Genomic DNA, 23,253 nt, shown 5'->3' on the forward strand with positions numbered 1-23,253 from the left:
ATATATATAAACACACACACACTCCGGACTCTAACATTGCTCGTCCTAATCTTTTCATATTTCTTAATTCCATTCCTTTACTTTTTAGATTAGTGTGTATTGTTGTGTATTGTAAGTTATTACTGCACTGTTGGAGCCAGGAACACCCTCCACCCACAATAACATCTGCTAAATATATTTATGCGACCAATAAAATGTGATTTGATTTTTGAAAGTGTTCCATAATTCTCAATCCGCGTTGCGTTGTGCCTAAGAACAGCCCTTAGCTGTGGTATTGTATATTGGCCATATACCACACCTCCTCAGGCCTTATTGCTTAATTTAAACAAGTAAGTGTATTATAAGGCATTATAAAGGTCATTAAAATAATTACACCTATGTACTTCATAGAAACTGTTATCCTTAATATATTCTAACAACTCACATTTTAAGATTCATTATTCAATTTGTTCCATGTTAAGGACTCTAACCTAGGAACAAAACTATTTGTCTCCCTCTTGCTGTTGCATGCAGTTCCTCTCTCTCTTCCTCCATTCCTCTAACCCCTCCCTCCCTCCTTTTAACCCCACCCCTCTGGCAGAACCAGGAAGTCCCTCCCCTCCACAAACTCTCTTCTGAGGAAACGAAACTGATCTGAGTCTCTGTGTCGTCTGTCTGTGTGAGAGTGAACAACTGTCCAAATGTCTCAGCAGGGAGTTCTGCTGGACCAGGACCAGTTCTGTTGTTCTGTCTGTCTGGATCTACTGAAGGAGCCGGTCACTACTGCCTGTGGACACAGTTACTGTAGGAGCTGTATTGAGGGCTGCTGGGATCAGGATGTTCTGAAAGGGGTCTATAGCTGTCCTCAGTGCAGACAGACCTTCACTCCAAGGCCTAATCTGACGAAAAGTAACATATTGGCTGAGGTGGTGGAGAAACTGAAGGAGACAGGACTCCAGGCTGCTCCCCCTCCTGCTCTGTGCTATGCTGGACCTGGAGATGTGGCGTGTGATTTCTGCACTGGGACCAGAAAGCAGAAAGCCCTAATGTCCTGTCTGGTGTGTCTGGCCTCTTACTGTGAGACTCACCTCCAACCTCACTATGAATTTCCTGGTTTCAAGAAGCACAAGCTGGTCAAAGCCACCGCACAACTACAGGAGAAGATCTGCTCTGATCATGACAAACTGCTGGAGGTTTACTGCCGTACCGATCAGCAGTGTATCTGTTATCAGTGTGTGATGGATGAACATAAAGGCCATGATACAGTGTCAGCTGCAGCAGAGAGGACTGAGAAACAGGTAAGACCAGAACAACTTGTTGGTGACTGTCTGATAAACAAAGAATTAAAGATACAGTAGGAACTAAGGCTGTTTGAATATGAGATCATTCAAATTATCCACGGCCATCCAAATCCATCCAAATTATCCATCGATCCACGGCAGAACAAATATGAACACAAACCTTGATTATATAGATATGTTAACCCAGATTCTCCAAATGTATCACCATTTTCTAAAGTCAAACACCATTATCAAACATCATTATAATTCGTTATCAAACACCATTATCATTCGTTATCAAACACCATTATCATTCGTTATCAAACAACCAATCAGCTCCCCTGTTTTGTGCAATATAATAATATAATTTCACACAGACACTTCCTCAACATATTAATCCCTAACTTCTATGGGCCCTATGTCCCATTACTATACTATTGATCTACTGGACAAATAAAGCTTGATAGCTCATTGAAGAGTGATTCTCCACAGAGGCAGCTGGGGATGAGTCAGCAGAAAGTCCAGCAGAGATTCCAGGAGAGAGAGAAGGACCTGAAGGAGCTCCAACAGGCTGTGGAGTCTCTCAGGTGAGTATTGTTGACCAGAGGAGACACACCATTTCACTTCTCTCCTCCAGTCAGAGAGAGAGAGAGGCCCCTATCCAATCCCACTGGCTCCACTGTTGGGAACAGGCTGTCTGGACCCCTTTCAGAGAATAGACTGCTTAATGTAACCGGCGGGATATGAACCCGGGTCTACTGAGGAGAGAAACCAACATCTTGACTGTTTCACCAAGAGGTCATTCCCCATTAGGCTGACACTGATTTTGATGTCGCAAGAGGGGTTACCTCATCACATAACCTTGAGTAACCATGAAAGACTCAAGTCCCCTATACATTAAAATGGAGCTCTCTCTCAATTTAATTCAAAGGGCTTTATTGGCATGGGAAACATATATGTTTACATTGCGAAAGCAAGTGAAATAGATAATAAACAATCAGATATTAAAAGTAAACATTACACTCACAAAAGTTTCAAAGTAATAGAGACATTTCAAATGTTATAACTCAAGTGCAAACAGAGTGAGCCATTCGCCAGACTGAGTTCTGGAGGTGAGATGGAAATGAATGAGGGAGAGTTAAGTGAGGTAGAAGGTGTGGTGAAGAGCTCAGAACCAGAGCCTGGCATCAATGGACATGATAAAGAAGAATCTGGTGCAGTAGGAGTTACATTGTTGGAGAAAGTGGATCCATACCTTTTGGCAGATCCATTTGTGGTTTCAGGGTGGGTGGGAAAGGAGTTGGGTGCAGTTGAATCAGTGAAGGTAACCTGTAGTGGACTTGTGATATTTGTTTGTGTTTCTTCTGACCAGAGGGAGTGGGCGCTCCGTGTCACGCAACTTGGGTCAAGATCTGTTTCTTGCTTTGCTCTTAGGAACAGGGCACCATTGAAAGGAGTGATTTCTGGGGTAGCGTTGAGTGTAGAAGTGGAGCAATTAAGGTTGAAGACTGCTGGTGTTTGTGATTCCTGCCGTTTGGTGCAACACAGACCCGGTGGTGAGCGTGGTGAAACAGAGGAGTCACTGTCAGTCATTTTGAGTTTTTAGTCTTTACCCAACAAAGTCATGTTAGGATATATCAGTTATCCTGTTAGAGCTTTTGTGGCGAATCCACTGCTTTGTTTCAGGTGCAACGTTTATGGTCAGCAGTTTGTAGGAGGGAGATTCCAAGATGTGGGAAGTGTGCAGGGGGGCATGGGATAGAGGATTGTGTATTTTCGGTGGATAAAGTTGTGTGTGTCAACTGTTGGGATGCCCATGTTGCTGGAGATCTGAAGTGTCTGGTGCGAGAGAGGCAGGTTGAGGTGCCTAGAGTCAGAGTAGTGCAGAAGGTGTCGTATGCTGAGACAGTGAAGGAAGTAGAGGAGGATGGGTCAAGGGTGAGAGATCCTGAGAGGATCCCTGTGAGTAGTAGATCTGTGCCAGCACAGAGGGATAGGCCAACGAGTGATATATGCTTCAGTAAAGTTAGCATAATATATGGAGGGGGTACCAGGAGGGAGGAGAGTAGAGCAGGGCCAAGTGGTGGTGTGCAGGCCGTGGAGAAAGCGGTGGTGGGGAGGGTTGCAGCTGGGCTACATGAGCTGAGGCAGGTTTCTGTAGTAACAGAGATTCCGGTGGGCGAAGGCTTGGTGGGCTCATCCCAGGAAATATTGCCTGTCATTGGGGAAGAGGCACTGATCAGGGGGGAAGTGCAGGGGGGCAGAGACTGGGGAGGAGGAGGACGGTACCGTGCCAATGGAGGAGGAGGAAGAGGGGGGAGGTGAGTCTGCGGGAGCGGAGGACAAGGCGTCTCGTTTTCAGACGGCTCATTGGATCCAGAGCTGACAGCCAGTCAGGCTGAGGGCCCAGTATATACGCTGAGAGAACTTTCTAGGTTCCTGATGGAGACTAAAGGGGAAAAATAAGGTTCTGCTGGAGTCTTATTTGATTGATCCTGGAAGGTTTGTAAGGTCAGTACAACACGTGATGAAGAATGAGGGGTTTAGTGTCCTCTCACCCAGGAAGCGGTATAGGCTGAGAAAATGGGTCATGGGTTCTTAAGGGCATGTCTTCAGAATCTGCTTAAATGGATGGTTTTTTCTGGCATGGCGGCTTTATGGGCTTCTCTACTGGATTCTGATTGTGGTGATTTCCCTCCCACCTCTTATGGAGATTTCACAGTTAGACTTCCTTAACATGAATGGCGGCAGAGACTGGGGGAATATGTCAAACCAAAACATTTAAACGTGATTTTTTTAGCAAGAGACACACAGTGATGTGATTAATGAAGTGTATTGGGGGTCTGGTGGAAGGGGGCGCAGGTGCTGAGCCATGGCACAAATCTTAGTGCAGGGGTAGCAAAAGAGGTGTGTAAGGGTAGGTTGTTAGTGGTTAGGGCCAAAATCAATGACCTTGTCTTTGCTTTCCAAAATATGTCTGCACCTAGTACAGGGCTCAGTTCTCTGTTTCACCAGGGCCCAGGCAGGTGTCCTATTGGAAATTCCATGTAAAGCTCTTCCAAGATGTCACTTTTTGCTCAAGCTTCCAAGGCTTTTGGGAGAGGTGGGGACAGCAGAAGGGGGAGTAACTTCTGTTGTGGGGGAGATGAGGGAGCCTGATGGGTGGGTAACTTCTGTTGTGGGGGAGAGGAGGGAGCCTGATGGGTGGGTAACTTCTGCTTGTGGACCTGCAGCACAAGTTAGTAAACATTTTCTGGTCCTGTTGAGGTCAACAGGAGAGGGGGGTGCCTGGGCCATGGATATGGGAGGAGCCCATCTTCCACAACCCACTGATCCTGTTGAGGTCCACTCATTCAGCCATCCTGCAGGGACCTTTAATGGCAGCAGGCATCAGGAGACTAGCAGACCTGCGGCTGCCGAAGAGTCGGCACAGCAGGCGGGACAAACGTCTCTTAGGCTGCTGGAGAGAGTCATGGGGGAGGTCCAGGAGGCTCTGCCTGACCCAGTGAGGAGGGGGCTGGAGAGACTCAATACAGCAGGGGTCTCTGATTTCTATGCTGCAGTACTGAGGGCTGGAGCAGCCTGAGGAGGGGCCACCACCGTTTCCACCACTGCAAGTGACAGCAGAGACTGGGGACTGGCAGGAGAGTCTGGAGGACTTACTGACTTTTAACACTCTGAGCCTGGGGGAGTTTGAGGAGGTGGGGGGTAAGGTGCTGTACTCCCTCAGTGTCAAGGTTAGACACATCAGGAGCTTAGTGGGAGTGAAGGGGCATCAGTGGCAGGGGGTTGTGGGGGCTGAGAGCATGGCAGGGTATAGGTGGAGGGGCTCTATAAGCTCCCAGTGCTGGAAAGGTCAGGGGTCGTCCAGTGGAGGGTATTACATGGAGCCCTGGACACCAATAGCTGGTTGGCTCGGGTTGACCTGGGAGTTGGGGAGGGGTGTCCGTTTTCTGCAATGACACTGTTCATCATGTTTTTTCTGTGTTGCCAGGGTAATGCCATTACTGTTGACGCCTTAGGGTTGAGTTTGAGTTGTACAAAATGATCAACAGTGTGGAGATGTTTCAGGAGGTATGGGGGCTCAGGGGGGCTGTCTGTTCGGCTGGAGAGGAGGGGTTGGATGGACGGTTGGAATGTGGTGCTGGATGGTGTATTGTACTGTGGTGTTGGGTACTGGATAATGTGATTGTGCGGAGGTTGTGGTGTCACGCAATGTGCTTTTAGGGGTGGGGGTGTTAGTGTAATGAGGATGGCTCATTAAAGTAAGACAAGTCTCTCTCTCTCTCTCTCTTAACAGAGCTCTGCACAGGCAGCAGTGGAGGACAGTGATAAGATCTTTACTGAGCTGATCCGCTCCATTGAGAGAAGGCGCTCTGAGGTGAAGGAGCTGATCAGAGCCCAAGAGAAGGCTCAAGTGAGTCAAGCTGAAGGACTCCTGGAGCAACTGGAGCAGGAGATAGCTGAGCTGAGGAAGAGAAGCACTGAGCTGGAGCAGCTCTCACACACAGAGGATCACATCCATTTCCTCCAGGTAACTAAACTGCCTTGATACATGTGATATGAAATTAAAACTCTCAATCATTTGGTTCTGCTCTCTCTCCCTCTCTCTCTCTCTCCAGAGTTATCAGTCTCTCTCCGGTACCAGTGTATCTTCAGACTTACCCAGCATCGTTGTCCGTCCTCTTCAGTACTTTGGAGATGTGAGTAAGACTGTGTCTGAACTGAAAGAGACACTAGAAGACGTCCTTAAAGGAGAATGGACCAAGATCTCCACTAAAGGTGTGTTGAAAATAATAAGAACATCAACTTTAGACCATTGAAAGTTCCCTACTAGTCATATACATGTGGAATATGGTATGATGATAACATTCCCTCTCTCTGTGAATGTGTTTGTGTGTCTGTAGTGAATATAGTGGATATTGTACTGCCTCCCGAGGCCAAGACCAGAGAACAGTTCTTACAATGTGAGTCTCTTTATTCTGAAGTAACTAACAGTCTCTTTTTACTGACACTCCTAACAATCCCTCTAGAAATATATAGCAATAGTAGATCTAATCAAAGACTGGGTATCTATCTGACTCCTCATATTTCTCTGATTTGATCTCTGCTGTGCTCTAATCAAAGACAGGGTATATACAGTATCTGACTTCACTTATTGTTCTAACTCCCCTCATTGGTCTCTGCTCTGCTCTTCTCCCAGATTCCTGTCAGCTCACACTGGACCCAAACACAGCACACACACTCCTCTCTCTGTCTGAAGGGAACAGAAAGTTGACCGATACAGACCAAGAACAACCATATCCTGATCATCCAGACAGATTCACCAACTATTGTCAGGTTCTGTGTAGAGAGGGTCTGTCTGGACGCTGTTACTGGGAGGTGGAGTGGAGTGGGTGGTGTGTTAATACATCAGTCTCATATAAAGACATCAGCAGAACAGGGACAGATGGTGCATTTGGAGACAATGACAAGTCCTGGAGTTTACAGTGTCGTAGAGGTAGTTATTGGTTCAGACACAATAATGTTGGGACTCCAGTATCAGGCCCTCAGTCCTCCAGAGTAGGAGTGTACCTGGATCACAAGGCAGGTACTCTGTCCTTCTACAGCGTCTCTGACACAATGACCCTCCTCCACAGAGTCCAGACCACATTCACTCAGCCCCTCTATCCTGGGTTTCGTTTAGATCGTTTTCTCTCTGTTGCTAATGGGTTTTGGGTCTCTGGGACTGCTGAGCTGGTTAAACTGTAGTAGGGTCCACATAGATACTAGTCATGCTGGTGTAGTCTATAGCTGAGCTGGTTAAACTGTAGTAGGGTCCACATAGATACTAGTCATGCTGGTGTAGTCTATAGCTGAGCTGGTTAAACTGTAGTAGGGTCCACATAGATACTAGTCATGCTGGTGTAGTCTATAGCTGAGCTGGTTAAACTGTAGTAGGGTCCACATAGATACTAGTCATGCTGGTGTAGTCTATAGCTGAGCTGGTTAAACTGTAGTAGGGTCCACATAGATACTAGTCATGCTGGTGTAGTCTATAGCTGAGCTGGTTAAACTGTAGTAGGGTCCACATAGATACTAGTCATGCTGGTGTAGTCTATAGCTGAGCTGGTTAAACTGTAGTAGGGTCCACATAGATACTAGTCATGCTGGTGTAGTCTATAGCTGAGCTGGTTAAACTGTAGTAGAGTCCACATAGATACTAGTCATGCTGGTGTAGTCTATAGCTGAGCTGGTTAAACTGTAGTAGGGTCCACATAGATACTAGTCATGCTGGTGTAGTCTATAGCTGAGCTGGTTAAACTGTAGTAGGGTCCACATAGATACTAGTCATGCTGGTGTAGTCTATAGCTGAGCTGGTTAAACTGTAGTAGGGTCCACATAGATACTAGTCATGCTGGTGTAGTCTATAGCTGAGCTGGTTAAACTGTAGTAGGGTCCACATAGATACTAGTCATGCTGGTGTAGTCTATAGCTGAGCTGGTTAAACTGTAGTAGGGTCCACATAGATACTAGTCATGCTGGTGGTGATGGTCCCCAGATATAATACTCTGTTTTTCTGTACAATTATTTTTGTCTGACTGATTTAATCTTCAGAGTTTAATTAAATGATATGTTTTCTCAATTGGTTCTCTGTCTCAATGTCATTTTCCTCAGTATCATGGAACAGGTAGTGTTACTTACTTGCTAATTGAACTATATGGGCCGGTTTCCCGGACACAGATTAAGCCTAGTCCTAGACTAAAAAGCATGTTCAATGGAGATGTCCGGGAAACCGACCCTAAATTTGGCATCTTTTATTCTCCCGTACTGCTCAGTCAAGCAACATTAAACCTGTCCAGCAGGTGGTGCTATTAACCCAACAATAAAAACCCAGCAGATATCTTGACTTGTCACTCAGTATATCAGTAATGTTCAGAATTGTACTTTAATATCATTGGAGATTGATGGTCTTTTTAATCCACTATCTAGAGTCAGGAACAGATGAAGTTAGGTCTGCTACTGTTCAGTTATTAAATATGATTCATGGTGATGGGAAATAAAAAATCCATCTAGTAGTAGTTTTCCTTTGCTATTTATTCCAAGGTGTGTCTTTAACTTGTAAATGGATTGTGTTGAAGCTGGCATGTGGTGTGGATGATAGAATAGAGTGAATAGAGGAGAGAAGAGAGGAGGAGAGGAGAACATAATATAGAAGACAGATAAGATAGAGAGACAATTCATACCCAGGGGAGTTACTGACTCTGGCCCAAATGACACCCTGTTCCCTACGTAGTGCACTAGGCTACTTCTGACCAGATCTAAAGTAGTGCACTACATAGGGAATAGGGTGGAGATTGGAGATTTGCTCACTGGCATTAGAATATTACAATATCATACTGGAATGTTAGTGGTTGCCTCATTAGAATATCATACTGTAATGTTAGTGGTTGCCTCATTAGAATATTATACTGTAAAGTTAGTGGTTGCCTCATTAGAATATCATACTGTAATGTTAGTGGTTGCCTCGTTAGAATATTATACTGTAATGTTAGTGGTTGCCTCATTAGAATATCATACTGTAATGTTAGTGGTTGCCTCATTAGAATATCATACTGTAATGTTAGTTGTTGCCTCGTTAGAATATTATACTGTAATGTTAGTGGTTGCCTCATTAGAATATCATACTGTAATGTTAGTGGTTGCCTCATTAGAATATCATACTGTAATGTTAGTTGTTGCCTCATTAGAATATCATACTGCAATGTTAGTGGTTGCCTCATTAGAATATCATACTGTAATGTTAGTGGTTGCCTCATTAGAATATTATACTGTAAAGTTAGTGGTTGCCTCATTAGAATATCATACTGTAATGTTAGTGGTTGCCTCATTAGAATATCATACTGTAATGTTAGTGGTTGCCTCGTTAGAATATTATACTGTAATGTTAGTGGTTGCCTCATTAGAATATCATACTGTAATGTTAGTGGTTGCCTCATTAGAATATCATACTGTAATGTTAGTTGTTGCCTCGTTAGAATATCATACTGTATTGTTAGTGGTTGCCTCGTTAAAATATTATACTGTAATGTTACAGTGAGGGAAAAAAGTATTTGATCCCCTGCTGATTTTGTACGTTTGCAAACTGACAAAGAAATGATCAGTCTATAATTTTAATGGTAGGTTTATTTGAACAGTGAGAGACAGAATAACAACCAAAAAATTATAAATTGTTATAAATTGATTTGCATTTTAATGAGGGAAATAAGTATTTGACCCCTCTGCAAAACATGACTTAGTACTTGGTGGCAAAACCCTTGTTGGCAATCAGAGGTCAGACGTTTCTTGTAGTTGGCCACCAGGTTTGCACACATCTCAGGAGGGATTTTTTCCCGCTCCTCTTTGCAGATCTTCTCCAAGTCATTAAGGTTTCGAGGCTGACGTTTGGCAACTCGAACCTTCAGCTCCCTCCACAGATTTTCTATGGGATTAAGGTCTGGAGACTGGCTAGGCCACTCCAGGACCTTAATGTGGTTCTTCTTGAGCCACTCCTTTGTTGCCTTGGCCGTGTGTTTTGGGTCATTGTCATGCTGGAATACCCATCCATGACCCATTTTCAATGCCCTGGCTGAGGGAAGGAGGTTCTCACCCAAGATTTGACGTTACATGGCCCCGTCCATCGTCCCTTTGATGCGGTGAAGTTGTCCTGTCCCCTTAGCAGAAAAACACCCCCAAAGCATAATGTTTCCACCTCCATGTTTGACGGTGGGGATGGTGTTCTTGGGGTCATAGGCAGCATTCCTCCTCCTCCAAACACGCTGAGTTGAGTTGATGCCAAAGAGCTCCATTTTGGAGCACAACACTTTCACCCAGTTCTCCTCTGAATCATTCAGATGTTCATTGGCAAACTTCAGACGGCCCTGTATATGTGCTTTCTTGAGCAGGGGGACCTTGCAGGCGCTGCAGGATTTCAATCCTTCACGGCGTAGTGTGTTACCAATAGTTTTCTTGGTGACTATGGTCCCAGCTGCCTTGAGATCATTGACAAGATCCTCCCGTGTAGTTCTGGGCTGATTCCTCACCGTTCTCATGATCATTGCAACTCCACGAGGTGAGATCTTGCATGGAGCCCTAGGCCGAGGGAGATTGACAGTTCTTTTGTGTTTCTGCCGTTTGCGAATATTCGCACCAACTGTTGTCCCCTTCTCACCAAGCTGCTTGTCAATGGTCTTGTAGCCCATTCCAGCCTTGTGTAGGTCTACAATCTTGTCCCTGACATCCTTGGAGAGCTCTTTGGTCTTGGCCATGGTGGAGAGTTTGGAATCTGATTGATTGTTTGCTTCTGTGGACAGGTGTCTTTTACACAGGTAACAAGCTGAGATTAGGAGCACTCCCTTTAAGAGTGTGCTCCTAATCTCAGCTCGTTACCTGTATAAAAGACACCTGGGAGCCAGAAATCCTTCTGATTTGAGAGGGGGTCAAATACTTTTTTCCCTCCCTGTAGTGGTTGCGTCCCCCCTTTTTCTTCTGTTGTGTTTTCCCTCCAGTGTTCCTTATTGAAAATCAATTAACAATTCACCCCCCCCCCCAAAAAAAATCCTATTACGGTTTTGTTTTAATCACTTTGGTACTATTTTCACAAGCAGGTGGTACATTTTCACAACTCTTAGTATAAAACTCCAAGCTGGTCACGCTTGTTAAGCAGCCAGTCTTTCATTCAAAACCTGTCATTGTCCATTCATTTGGATTGGAAACATCTCTCACCACACAACCATTGATTCAAAATATAAATGTAATGAGAGCATTGGTTTAATCACCAAAACAACTTAAAACTAATCAATTGAAAATATATCCTTAACTACCAGTTAATCCAATAGCAATCACTGCAAGATAATTGTTTCAAATAACCCTTAGAAGTGCTGAAATTAATATGCTACAGTACTGTAGATTACAGTTTACATTAGGCAATACACTTACATTACCCAACAACATTGACAATCTATCATTTCCATGATATCTATCCAATGTGTAATCAAAGGTGTGATCAATGATGACATCCTCTACAATAATTCATGGGGATTTTTTTTTTATTTTTCTGATGTAATTGCGACATACAGTACTGTCTGTAATTTAGATGTGAGACATTTAAATGAAACATTACATGAATGAAAATAAAATAATGTTTAGCACGCATTAATTAGCATCAAGCCTGTCTAGAGCATTTGGCCATCAATTGTCATCCACATCAGTAAATGTCCTCATTGTTCAGGCACCGCTGGAGAAACCTTTCGGCATGTTGAATCAAAGCTTGACATTGGTCTGCATTGATGTCATCACATGCCTCTTCCATGGCCAGAAGGAGGGTGGCACGCTCATGGGGATGGCGATCGTACACCTTCCACCTCCATGATGAAAAAAATAATTTAATAAGGTTGAGGAAGGAGAGTACCGGGGCTGGTATAGGGTCACGAATCAGGGAGGGACCTGAAACCATGCCTGGACCACCTCTGAATGGTGGAACCTGACATTGTCCCACACAATGACATAGGTGACCCCTTCACCTTGACAGGCCTGCTCAATTTCATTGAGAAACACAATGAGGTGTGCAGCGTGGTAGGATCCAAGTAATGGTCTACGTCCTACCACACCATCTTCAGAGATAGCTGCTGCACTTGGAAATGTTTCCCCCGCGTTGTCCAGGCACTTGGACGGACGCCCGTTGGCAGATGAGTTTCCGCCCACGGCACCAAGTTTTGGCCCAGGTTGAACCCCGCTTCATCAACAAAGATATATTAGTGATGGTTCACAGCAGCATCAAGCACCATCACCCTCTAAAAATATATTTTGGTTAGTTATTTTTACAGTATAGTTCCATTATGATATTGTGAAGTAGCATGTGCATTAATAGCAACAGTAATACAGTATATAGTGCTGTACCTGAACATACTCGGCCCACAGTTGTTTCTCTCAGAAGGCTCCAGGTCAATGTGTTTCATAGATACCTGGTGCCTCTTCAAAAGGCGGGTGATTGTTGGTAGGCTGATGGATGCCACATTGGCAAAGGTGTCATCATTCTCCTCAATGGCCTGCTTTATTTCAGACAGACGTATGTCATTCCTGGCCCTCACCATTTCCACCACTGCCCACTCCTGCTGGTCGGTCAGCACACCACCACCACCATGGGGTCTTCTGTCAATTCTGAGGGTAGAACAAGAGTATACTGTCAGTAGATCATACTGGAAGAATACTGGAACAAGTTATGTGAATTTACATGCATTACAACATGTCATTTATTGTAAATGTAATGGTAAAGCATAGTGCATATCCAGCAGACTTACCGGTTTTCTTGGAGAAAATGTTCTTATGATCTTATTGACAGTTGATCTTTTCAGATTGGGGTGAACTAATCTGGCATCCTCTGCCATGGTAAGGCCTCTGTTTACCACATGGTCAACAACGATGGCCCAGACTTCATTAGACACAACAGTTCCTTGCCGTCTGCTGTTGTAGAAATATATATGACTCATGAAGTAGTCAACTCAAACATATCTCACAAGAAACTGGAGCCTGTGAATCCAAGAATTAGACTTGTATTATCTAATAACGAAAGCCGAGCAGTTCCATGAAACGGCTGTCTCTCTCTGGCTTAGACATCCCTTTTATAAACCAAATGCACAAACATGCGTACATGGCATATACAGTTACCCCTGGTTAAGTGATTAACCATTAAGCGCAGTTAGATTAAGTGATGGTCAAATGTATTTAAACAAATGAGAAGAGAATCATATGAAAAGTATTGTGAGCATTGCATTGTGAAAGGCATTTACTTTATATGAAAGGTATTTCTAGATGAAACACTGATTTAGGTTTGGTGAAAATGTTACTGTGTGGTTTTGTGTTTTGTACTTAGTCAATTGAAAATGTGCTTCAAGTTTTGAAGAAAAAAGTAACAGCCTTTTTGACGATTTGTGATGAGTTTTGTTCTAAGAGTTGTGAAATTTTACCACACACTTGTGAAAATAGTACCAAGACAACACTGGGGAACAGGTTGTCTGGAATCCAGGAACAGTGGAAATTGACCCCCTCCTCTCTCTCTGTGAGTTATCAGTGCTCTGTACAGGCAGAAGTTAGTAAGTATGAGACAATCTTTACTGAACTGATCGGGTCCATTGAGAGAATACTCACTGAGGTGAAAAGGTTGATTAGAGGCCAGGAGAAGACTGCAGTGAGACGGGTTAAAGGACTCCTGGAGCAACTGGAGCAGGAGATAGCTGAGCTGAGGAAGAGAAGCACTGAGCTGGAGCAGCTCTCACACACAGAGGATCACATCCATTTCCTCCAGGTAACTCAACTGCCTTGATACATGTGATATGAAGTTGCATTTTTTAATAGTGACAGAATTCGAAATGTCTCCTTAGCTGAAGACCAAAGAAGAGTTGTCCCTCTGTAAGTGATATTCAAACACCCTCTCAAAGACAACATACATGTTCTTTCTTTTACTTATTGGGTTTTGTTGTTCATCAGTCAGACGTCCTCCAGCTGACATTGGATCTGAATACAGCTCATCCAGAACTCAGCCTGTCTGAGGGAAACAGGAAGGTGACAGCCACTGATAAAGCTCAGCCCTATCCTGACTACTGGAGACAGCTGCTGTGTAGAGAGGGCCTGTCTGGAGTCTGCTACTGGGAGGTAGAGTGGAGCGGTGGATGGGTTGAAATAGCAGTGTCATATAGAGGGATCATCAGGAAAGGAAAGGTCCCAGAGTCTACATTTCTAGGTAACAGTCAGTCCTGGACTTTGGAGTGCTATCCCCCCCATTGTAGGGTTTGGCACAATGCTAATAAAACAGAAATATCTGTCCCCTGGTCCTCCAGAGTAGGAGTGTACCTGGACCACAGGGCAGGAACTCTGTCCTTCTACAGCGTCTCTGACACAATGACCCTCCTCCACAGAGTCCAGACCACATTCACTCAGCCCCTTTATCCTGGGTTTGGGATTGGTACAAAATCATATCTCAATAATTACCAGTAGGTACAGATGATTTCAACCATTTCAGACATATTGATGGAGAGCTTCTGGGTTATTAACAGTCTTCCAGTAGGCCTATGATCTGGTTCAATTCCCCTTTTTTAAAGTTATTGTAAAAATAAAAAGAAAAGCCTGGTCCCAGATCTGTTAGTGGTCTTGCTTAACAGATGGCATGATGGCACATACAGACTGACACTCAGGCTTCAGACTTTTACTGTCTACCTGATCACCTCTTGGCTGTTGCAATCCTCTGGAAATGTCTTTTTCTCTTGATGTAAACTGTAGTACTGGCAAACCAGTCAAATCAGAAACTGGGATCATTGTTGATCCATTTATGATCAGATGAGAATAGTTAAATCACCCATGTACATGTATGAATACAAACAATTCTGTATTCTGAATCACTTACTGAATCAATGTGGTCTTTCAAAATAAAAGTAAAAATCATGACATTGGAATTCCTCTGTTATTGAATTGATTGACACAATGAATCAGCTATTTCCAGTAATCTAAGTACCAATATATATTTAGACAAATAGATGATACATAAAACACTCCCACATCACATCCATTTAGACCAATAGACGACACATAATACACCCACACATTATATTGGAGCAGGAAGGAACACAAAGATTGAAGTCTATGACCGTCTAAACCAGTGGTATTCAAAGTCGGGGTCGCGACTCCTAGTGGGGTCACAGGGGAAACAAAAAATGAAGAGTACAGATTATTGTATGGGACAATATACAAACGTTTTGGAGAAAGATCATTATTGAGTAAATGTATTTATTCTGATGAATACCGCTGATCTAAACTGACTGTCTAAAACTGACTGTTAAATACCGCTGATCTAAACTGACTGTTTAAAACTGACTGTTGAATACCGCTGATCTAAACTGACTGTCTAAAACTGACTGTTGAATACCGCTGATCTAAACTGACTGTTTAAAACTGACTGTTGAATACCGCTGATCTAAACTGACTGTTTAAAACTGACTGTTGAATACCGCTGATCTAAACTGACTGTTTAAAACTGACTGTTGAATACCGCTGATCTAAACTGACTGTCTAAAACTGACTGTTGAATACCGCTGATCTAAACTGACTGTCTAAAACTGACTGTCAATTAAATGAATACACAGTACATTCAATATATATATATACAAAAGTATGTGGACACCCCTTCAAATTAGTGGATTTGGCTATTTCAGCCACACCCGTTGCTGACAGGTGTATAAAATCGAGCACACAGCCGTCCAATCCCCATAGACTTGATTTGATTTAATAGGATCCCCATTAGCCCACGCCAAGGGGGACAGCTAGTCTTACTGGGGTCCGACATATAACACAAAATACATTACAGACAAAATACTTTACAATTTACATACATTAACATGTAGTGTGTGTGTGTGCATCTATCAGTTCCACATACATGTCAGTACATACACACAACAAGTAGGTCACATGGGGGAGAGGCGTTGTGCCGTGAGGTGTTGCTTTATTTGTTTTTTATATAATATAATATGCCATTTAGCAGACGCTTTTATCCAAAGCGACTTACAGTCATGTATGCATACATTTTTACGTATGGGTGGTCCCGGGGATCGAACCCACTACCCTGGCGTTACAAGCGCCATGCTCTACCAGCTGAGCTACAGAGGACCACAGTTTGCTGTTCACTTGCACTATATAAGATGGAAGGGAGTTCCATGCTATCATGGGTGGCTCTGTATCCTGTAATACTGCACGTTTCCTTGAATTTGTCATGGACCTGGGGACTGTGAAAAGACCCCTGGTGGCATGTCTGGTGGGATAAGTGTGTGTGTCAGTGAAGTGTGTGTGTCACTGAATTTCCAACACATTAATGTTTCTTATAAAAACAAGGTGACATAGTCAGTCTTTACTCAACTCTTAGCCAAGAGAGACTGGGATGGATACTATTAATATCAGCTCTCTGATTACAATGAAGAGCAAGACGTGCTGCTCTGTTCTGCGCCAGCTGCAGCTTAACTAGGTCTTTCTTTGCAGCACTTGACCATATGACTGGACAATAATCAAGATAAGACAAAACTAGAGCCTGCAGGACTTTGCTTTGTGGAGTGTGGTGTCAAAAAAGCAGAGCATCTCTTTATTACGGACAGACCTGTCCCAATCTTTACAACCATTGAATCTATATGTTTTGACCATGACAGTTTACAATCTAAGGTAACGCCAAGTAATTTAGTCTCCTCAACCTGTTTAACAGCCACACAATTCATTATCAGATTCAGCTGAGGTCTAGAATTTAGGGAATAATTTGTACCAAATACAATGCTCTTAGTTTTAGAGATTTTCAGGGCCAGTTTATTACTGGCCACCCATTCCAAAACAGACTGCAACTCTTTGTTAAGGGTTTCAGTGACTTCATTAGCTGTGGTTTCTGATGTGTATATGGTTGAATCATCAGCATACATGGACACACATGCTTTGTGTAATGCCAGTGGAAGGTCACTGGTAAAAATTAAAAAGAGTACAGGGCCATGAGACAAACATTGGCAGTAGAATGGCCTTACTAAAATGCTCAATGACTTTCAACGTGGCACCGTCATAGGATGCCACCTTTCTAACAAGTCAGTTTGTCAAATGTCTGCCCTGCTAGAGCTGCCCCCTGGTCAACTGCAAGTGCTGTTATTCTGAAGTGGAAACGTCTAGGAGCAACAACGGCTCAGCCGCAAAGTGGTAGGCCACACAAGCTCACACAACGGGACCACTGAGTGCTGAAGCGCGTAGCACTTAAACATCGTCTGTCCTCGGTTGCAACACTCACTACTGAGTTCCAAACTCCCTCTGGAAGCAACGTCAGCACAAGAACTGTTCGTCAGGAGCTTCATGAAATGGGATCCGTGGACAAGCAGCCGCACACAAGCCTAAGATCACCATGCGCAATGCCAAGCTTCGGCTGGTAGTGTAAAGCTCGCCGCTATTGGTCTCTGGAGCAGTGGAAACGTGTGATGAATCACACTTCACCATCTGGCAGGCCGACTGACGAATCTGGATTTGGCGGATACAAGGAAAACCTACTTGCCCCAATGCATAGTGCTAACTATTACGTTTTGTGGAGGAGGAATAATGGTCTGGGGCTGTTTTTCATGGTTTGGGCTAGACTCCTTAGTTCCAGTGAAGGGAAATCTTAACGCTACAGCATACAATGACATTCTAGACGATTCTGTGCTTCCAACTTTGTGGCAACAGTTTGGGGAAGGCCTTATTTGTTTCAACATGACAATGCCCCCATGCACAAAGCGAGGTCCATAGAGAAATGGTTTGCCGAGATCGGTGTGGAAGAACTTGACTGGCCTGCACAGAGCCCTGACCTCAACCCCATCGAACACCTTTGTGATGAATAAGAACGCCAACTGCGAGCCAGGCCTAATCGCCCAACATCAGTGGCCGACCTCACTAATGCTCTTGTGGCTGAATGGAAGCAAGTCCCCGCAGCAATGTTCCAACATCTAGTGGAAAGCCTTCCTAGACGAGTGGAGGCTGTTATAGCAGCAAAGGGGGGACAAACTCCATATTAATGCCCATGATTTTGGAATGAGATGTTCGATGATTAGGTGTCCACATGCATTTGTCCAGCGCTACAGGGGACTAAGGTAGTGTAGAGGTCACAACACTGTTTCCATGGAGACTGTTGTGGAGGAGCGTTCCATGGTGTCGTGGAATCACAGGCAGGTCTTGTACTGCAGGAGTTTCTCTGCCAGAAGGCTGCTTCCTACTCCTCTACTCTGCACCACACTCAGGTCTAGGTTCCTGGGACACAGGGGAGGAGAGACTGCTAGGGTGGATCTGTCTCAATACTGTCACCTGCCTCAATACTGTCACCTGTCTCAATACTGTCACCTGTCTCAATACTGTCACCTGTCTCAAATACTGTCACCTGTCTCAATACTGTCACCTGTCTCAATACTGTCACCTGTCTCAATACTGTCACCTGTCTCAGTACTGTCACCTGTCTCATCTGCACAGACTATATTAATACTTTGTTCAGGTCACCTCAAGGGGTTCAAGGAAATTCTCAAATGTGTATCACTGAAAATCCTCATGTCCTTTGCCTCATCTACAGTGACTATATTGATACATGAGAGGTTGTCATCCTGGACCTGGAAGATATCCACCAGAACACCAGAGTGTTTATGGTCATCAACATGGCTAAGAAGAAGAAGAAATGCTCCAGATTCCCTTCATGCAGTGTGTTTGGGTAGAAGGTACCTGTAGTTGGACAGGAGAACAGTGCTATCAGTGGCCATAGGACTGAATCACCATAATGCAGACAGAACCCCATCAACCATTCCAACATGAATGTATGTTCCTCTTCAGTTTCTATGGTTACGATGATGCATCTGTTAGTGAAGCCTTTACCTCCAGAGAGTAGGTAGACCAGCTGGATGATGAGGGCTCCCAGGAAACAGCCCCCTCCGTAGGACAGGGGGAGGAAGTGCAGGGAGATGCCTCTGATATGACTGGGTGTCAGGTGGAAGGAGATCACAGAGCCTGGAACAGAGAAGAGAGGAAGGCTGGGAAGAGAAAGAAGCATTCATTTGGTTCAAACGTCTCTTGTCTGTCTCTAATACACCAGTAGGGGGCATCCTAACCCTAGCTTCCAGAGTTCAGAATACTATCCTCCGTGTTGGCAGTTGGTTCCAAAACTCCACATTCTAACTTCATCTCAACTACATATGGTGTCCATTGACATTGTAAATCTCCAACCCAGTTTGTCTCTGTGTACGAACAGTGTAGCAGCAATAGGTGTGTCAGAAATACGTGCTGGCTCTCTGTCACTCACAGGCAGGGGTGACGAGGGCCTCAGCCAGCCCCAGTAGGATGTACTGGGGGAGCCAGCTGGAAGCAGGCCATGGCGGACACCTGGAGCACCTTCCCTGACAGGGCCTGCTCCGTCAGAGGATAGCCCTTCCTGTGGACCTCAGACAGGCCCGCTACCAGGACAGACTGGGCCGCACACGCATGTCCCAGCACTGAGAGAGGAGAGGAGGGAGGGGACAGGGAGAGAAACAGAGAGAGAGAGAGAGAGGGAGAGAGAGAGAGAGAGAGACATTAACATTGACTGGCTCATTGATGAGGATGGTATTTGTGTGTGTGTCTGTGTGTGTGTGTGTCTGTGTGTGTGTGTGTGTCATGTATGTGTCTGTGTCTGTGTGTGTCTGTGCGTGTGTGTGTCTCTGTCTGTGTGTGTGTCTGTTTGTCTGTTTGTCTGTCTGTCTGTCCGTGTGTGTGTCTGTGTGTGTCTGTGTGTGTGTCTGCCGTGTGTGTGCTTACTGATGACTCTGTCGGGGGAGAAGGGTGTTGTGATCTCCACATGAATCTAGGTAGCCATAACCAAATCAGTTAGTCACTGAGAGACGATATATCAACACAGAGATGGGCAAAATATACTGTACATCAAAAATGGATCTTGTTAAAAATACCAGATACTCTAAAGACTAATGTATCAAACTTAAATACAAAATACTTTTGTAGTTGTATGTACATAAAATACAAATACATACAGGTAAATACATTTGCTAGTATACACCTTCACTACAACAACATTCTCAGTGACGGAAGAAAACAGCATTTAACTTTCTATGACTGTGATATGAGATTGTTCATCTACCTTAGTTGAATGTACTGATGGTAAGTCTCTCTGGATATGAGTCTCTGCTAAATGACTAAAATGACAATGTAAAAATGAACAATTGCAAAGCACACTGGGTATTATTATTGGCCTTCTTTTGGGTGCAGAGCTCATTATTTTAATACCCAGCATGCTTTTCAAGTGTTCTTTTTTACATGTATATTTAGTTCATTTAGCAGACGCTCTTATCACACCATAGTGCTATCAGACTTCTGATACCAATGCAGGGTGAAAGCGGGGCCACAAGATGTGAACCGCTATTTAAAAAATGGTATAGAAAAGTATTTAGTATTTTCAAAATACATTGGAGTGTAGTTCATCCCAGCATAATCCAAATGACTACATACTCAGAAGGAATTAATATATGTATTTCAAATGCATGTAACATAAATACAAACTATCTCTGCCGACTACCAAAAAAATCTGTGTACACTTCCTTATCAGAGAAACCACACCCCCTCTACATACAGAGTACACATTTTAGTCATTTACTAGTCACTTTATCAAACCATAGTGCCATCAGACTTCTGATACCAATGCAGGATGAAAGTGGGGCCACAAAATGTCCAACCCCTATAAAGAATGGGATAGAAAAATATGTTGTATTTTACAACAACAAAATGTTTTTACAAATTACAGGTCTCAAAAGTATCTTGTTCCAAATACATAGGATTGTGGTTCAGGCCAGCGCAATACAAAATGACAAAATAGTCAAAAGTCATTGAAATATGTATTTCAAATACGTATTAACAGAGATACTGCCCATCTCTGTCTCCACATTATCTTCTGTAACATGTTGAAGGGAATGCCTGCTGTTGGAAGCGTACTCCACCCTAAAGCCACTCTCCAATTAGGGCCACATCCTAGTTAAGCAGTACACCTTGCTGCAGTCAACTCTCTATGCCCGTTTGGTGAGCCACCATGCGGCTGGTGGGGTCTCCAACCCAGCCACTATCTCAAAGACTATGGACCTCTTGATGAACTCTTTTGATGTAGTTTTGATTGGTATGGTGGCCAAAGACATTTCAGTTATAGTTTTGACTTAAAGGGATACTTCAGGATGTTGTCAATGAAGCCCTATATTTACTTCCCCAGTCAGAGGAACTTGTGGATAACATTTGTGGTGACAGAAATTGACTTAGGTACAAGGTAATTAAGGAAGATGACATACAGTTAGTCTTAAAGGTACTAAACGTAAGTTATTGTGTGAAGAAGATATAATGAAGAAAACATTCTGCCAGTAAAACTTCATTAGAACAGTGTGTCGCACAAGTTCCTCTTTCTGGTCCTCTGTCTAAACCAACTGTTCTAGGCGGAGTGCCAAAAGAGCTTCTGGGTGAGGGGCAGCATCCTGTTGTTGATCCTCTGTCTAAACCAACTGTTCTAGGCGGAGTGCCAAAACAGCTTCTGGGTGAGGGGCAGCATCCTGTTGTTGAGATAGAAGTCACAACAGCTCAGCATTAGGGTTGAAAACTGAGATGTGTCAGTTCTCAGAACCCTGTTCCGAGAACTGAAACAACACCCTGATCTCTTGAGTTTGTAAGTGATTGCCCAGTAATTATGCTCTGAGGAGAGATAGGTATTTTATTTTGCCTTTTCAATGCCTTTTCAAAGTGATTTGTGAAACATTTATTTTTAATAAAACTCCAGGACATTTTCCTGTTTAAACTGGTCCTTTGCCTCCAGTGTCCTGGTCCTAAAAAACCCAGCAGACAGAGTATTCTACTACCACGGATGTGTAGAAATTACTACATACAATTACAAAATACAGATACAACATACCATCAAGATCAATGTATCAAAATAAACTACTAAATACTTGTATTTTGTAATGTATTTCATTCAATGTAATGTATTCATTTTAAATACAAAAACACATTTGCAAGTAACCGATCCGAACACCAACAACATTCTCAGAAACAGTGACAAAACCTTTTTTCTTGCTATGACAGTGATACTGTATTTTGCTATCTACCTTAGTTGAGCAAGTCACTCTGGATAAGCTAAATGATTAAAATGTAAATGTATATGTGAAAATGAACCTACCAAATTAACTGTAAAGCACACTGGGTATTATTATTGGCCTTGTTTAGGGGTGGAGCTCTTTAGAATAATACTCAGCATGCTTTGCAATTATTCATTTTTACATCGACATTTACATTTTAGTCATTTAGCAGACGCACTTATCCAGGGTGACTTTCAATTAGTGCCTTCATCTTAAGACAGCTAGGTGAGACAACAAAATATTACAATCATATCAAGTACATTTTCCCTCAACAAAGTATTTATCAACATTTTTACATATATATTTATATTTAGTTAATTTAACAGACGTTCTTATCACACCATAGTGCTATCAGACTTCTGATACCATTGCAGGGTGAAAGGGGGGCCACAACAGGTGAACCGCTATGATAAATGGTGTAGAAAAGTATTTAGTATTTATTTGGAAAATAAAAAATACAAAATGCATTGGAGTGTAGTTCAGCCCAGTGTAATTCTAATGACAAAATATTCAGAAGTAATTAAAATACGTATTTCAAATACATGTAACATAAATACTAACCATCTCTGGCTACTACCCAACACTCTGTCACGCTTCCTCATCAAATAAACCACACCCCCTCTACATACAGAGTACACTGTCAAGTAGGAAGCCACTTCCTGTCCTCTGGTGTAGAGTTCCATGAAACAGAAAGTCATCTTTGACACTGAACAGAAAGTAATCTTTGACACTGCCATTGCTTAAGCTACGGGAGAGAGCACCAAAATGGCAGAGAATCAGGAACTGTTCTGTTGCTCCATCTGTCTGGATCTGCTGAAGGATCCGGTGACTACTGCCTGTGGACACAGCTACTGTATGGGCTGTATTAAAGAAAGCTGGGATCAGGATGATCTGAAAGGTGTCTACAGCTGTCCACAGTGCAGACAGACCTTTACCCCAAGGCCTGTTCTGAACAGGAGCACTGTGTTGGCTGAAGTGGTGGAGAAACTGAAGAAGACAGGACTCCAGGCTGCTCCCCCTCCTGCTCTGTGCTATGCTGGACCTGGAGATGTGGCGTGTGATGTCTGCACTGGGACCAGAAAGCAGAAAGCCCTCATGTCCTGTCTGGTGTGTCTGGCCTCTTACTGTGAGACACACCTCCAACCTCACTATGAATCTCCTGCTTTGAAGAAGCACCAGCTGGTCAAAGCCACCCTACAGCTATAGGACCAGCTTTAACATTGCAGATATATTGGGGCTTCTATCTGTGGAATTGTCTGCATCATTTCCAATCCCCCATATATATGTTTTGTAAATATTATTTT

The 23,253-nt window shown here is 43.5% G+C and overlaps 1 protein-coding gene and 1 pseudogene across 1 annotated transcript; one reads left to right on the plus strand and one right to left on the minus strand.

Moving 5' to 3' along the window:
- Positions 1-629: 629 nt before the first annotated feature.
- Positions 630-7,061, plus strand: LOC121540659 (tripartite motif-containing protein 16-like). The gene is made up of 7 exons (XM_041849670.2): positions 630-1,277; positions 1,752-1,846; positions 1,952-1,954; positions 5,562-5,793; positions 5,882-6,041; positions 6,167-6,226; positions 6,463-7,061. The coding sequence occupies exons 1-7, from the start codon at positions 681-683 to the stop codon at positions 7,008-7,010; spliced, it is 1,695 nt and encodes a 564-aa protein (XP_041705604.2). The 5' UTR covers positions 630-680; the 3' UTR covers positions 7,011-7,061.
- A 10,856-nt stretch (positions 7,062-17,917) lies between these two features.
- LOC123486346 lies at positions 17,918-22,647 on the minus strand (annotated as a pseudogene).
- Positions 22,648-23,253: the final 606 nt, after the last annotated feature.

The sequence above is a fragment of the Coregonus clupeaformis genome, unplaced genomic scaffold (assembly GCF_020615455.1).
Source record: "Coregonus clupeaformis isolate EN_2021a unplaced genomic scaffold, ASM2061545v1 scaf1161, whole genome shotgun sequence".
NCBI classification, from domain to species: Eukaryota; Metazoa; Chordata; class Actinopteri; order Salmoniformes; family Salmonidae; genus Coregonus; species Coregonus clupeaformis.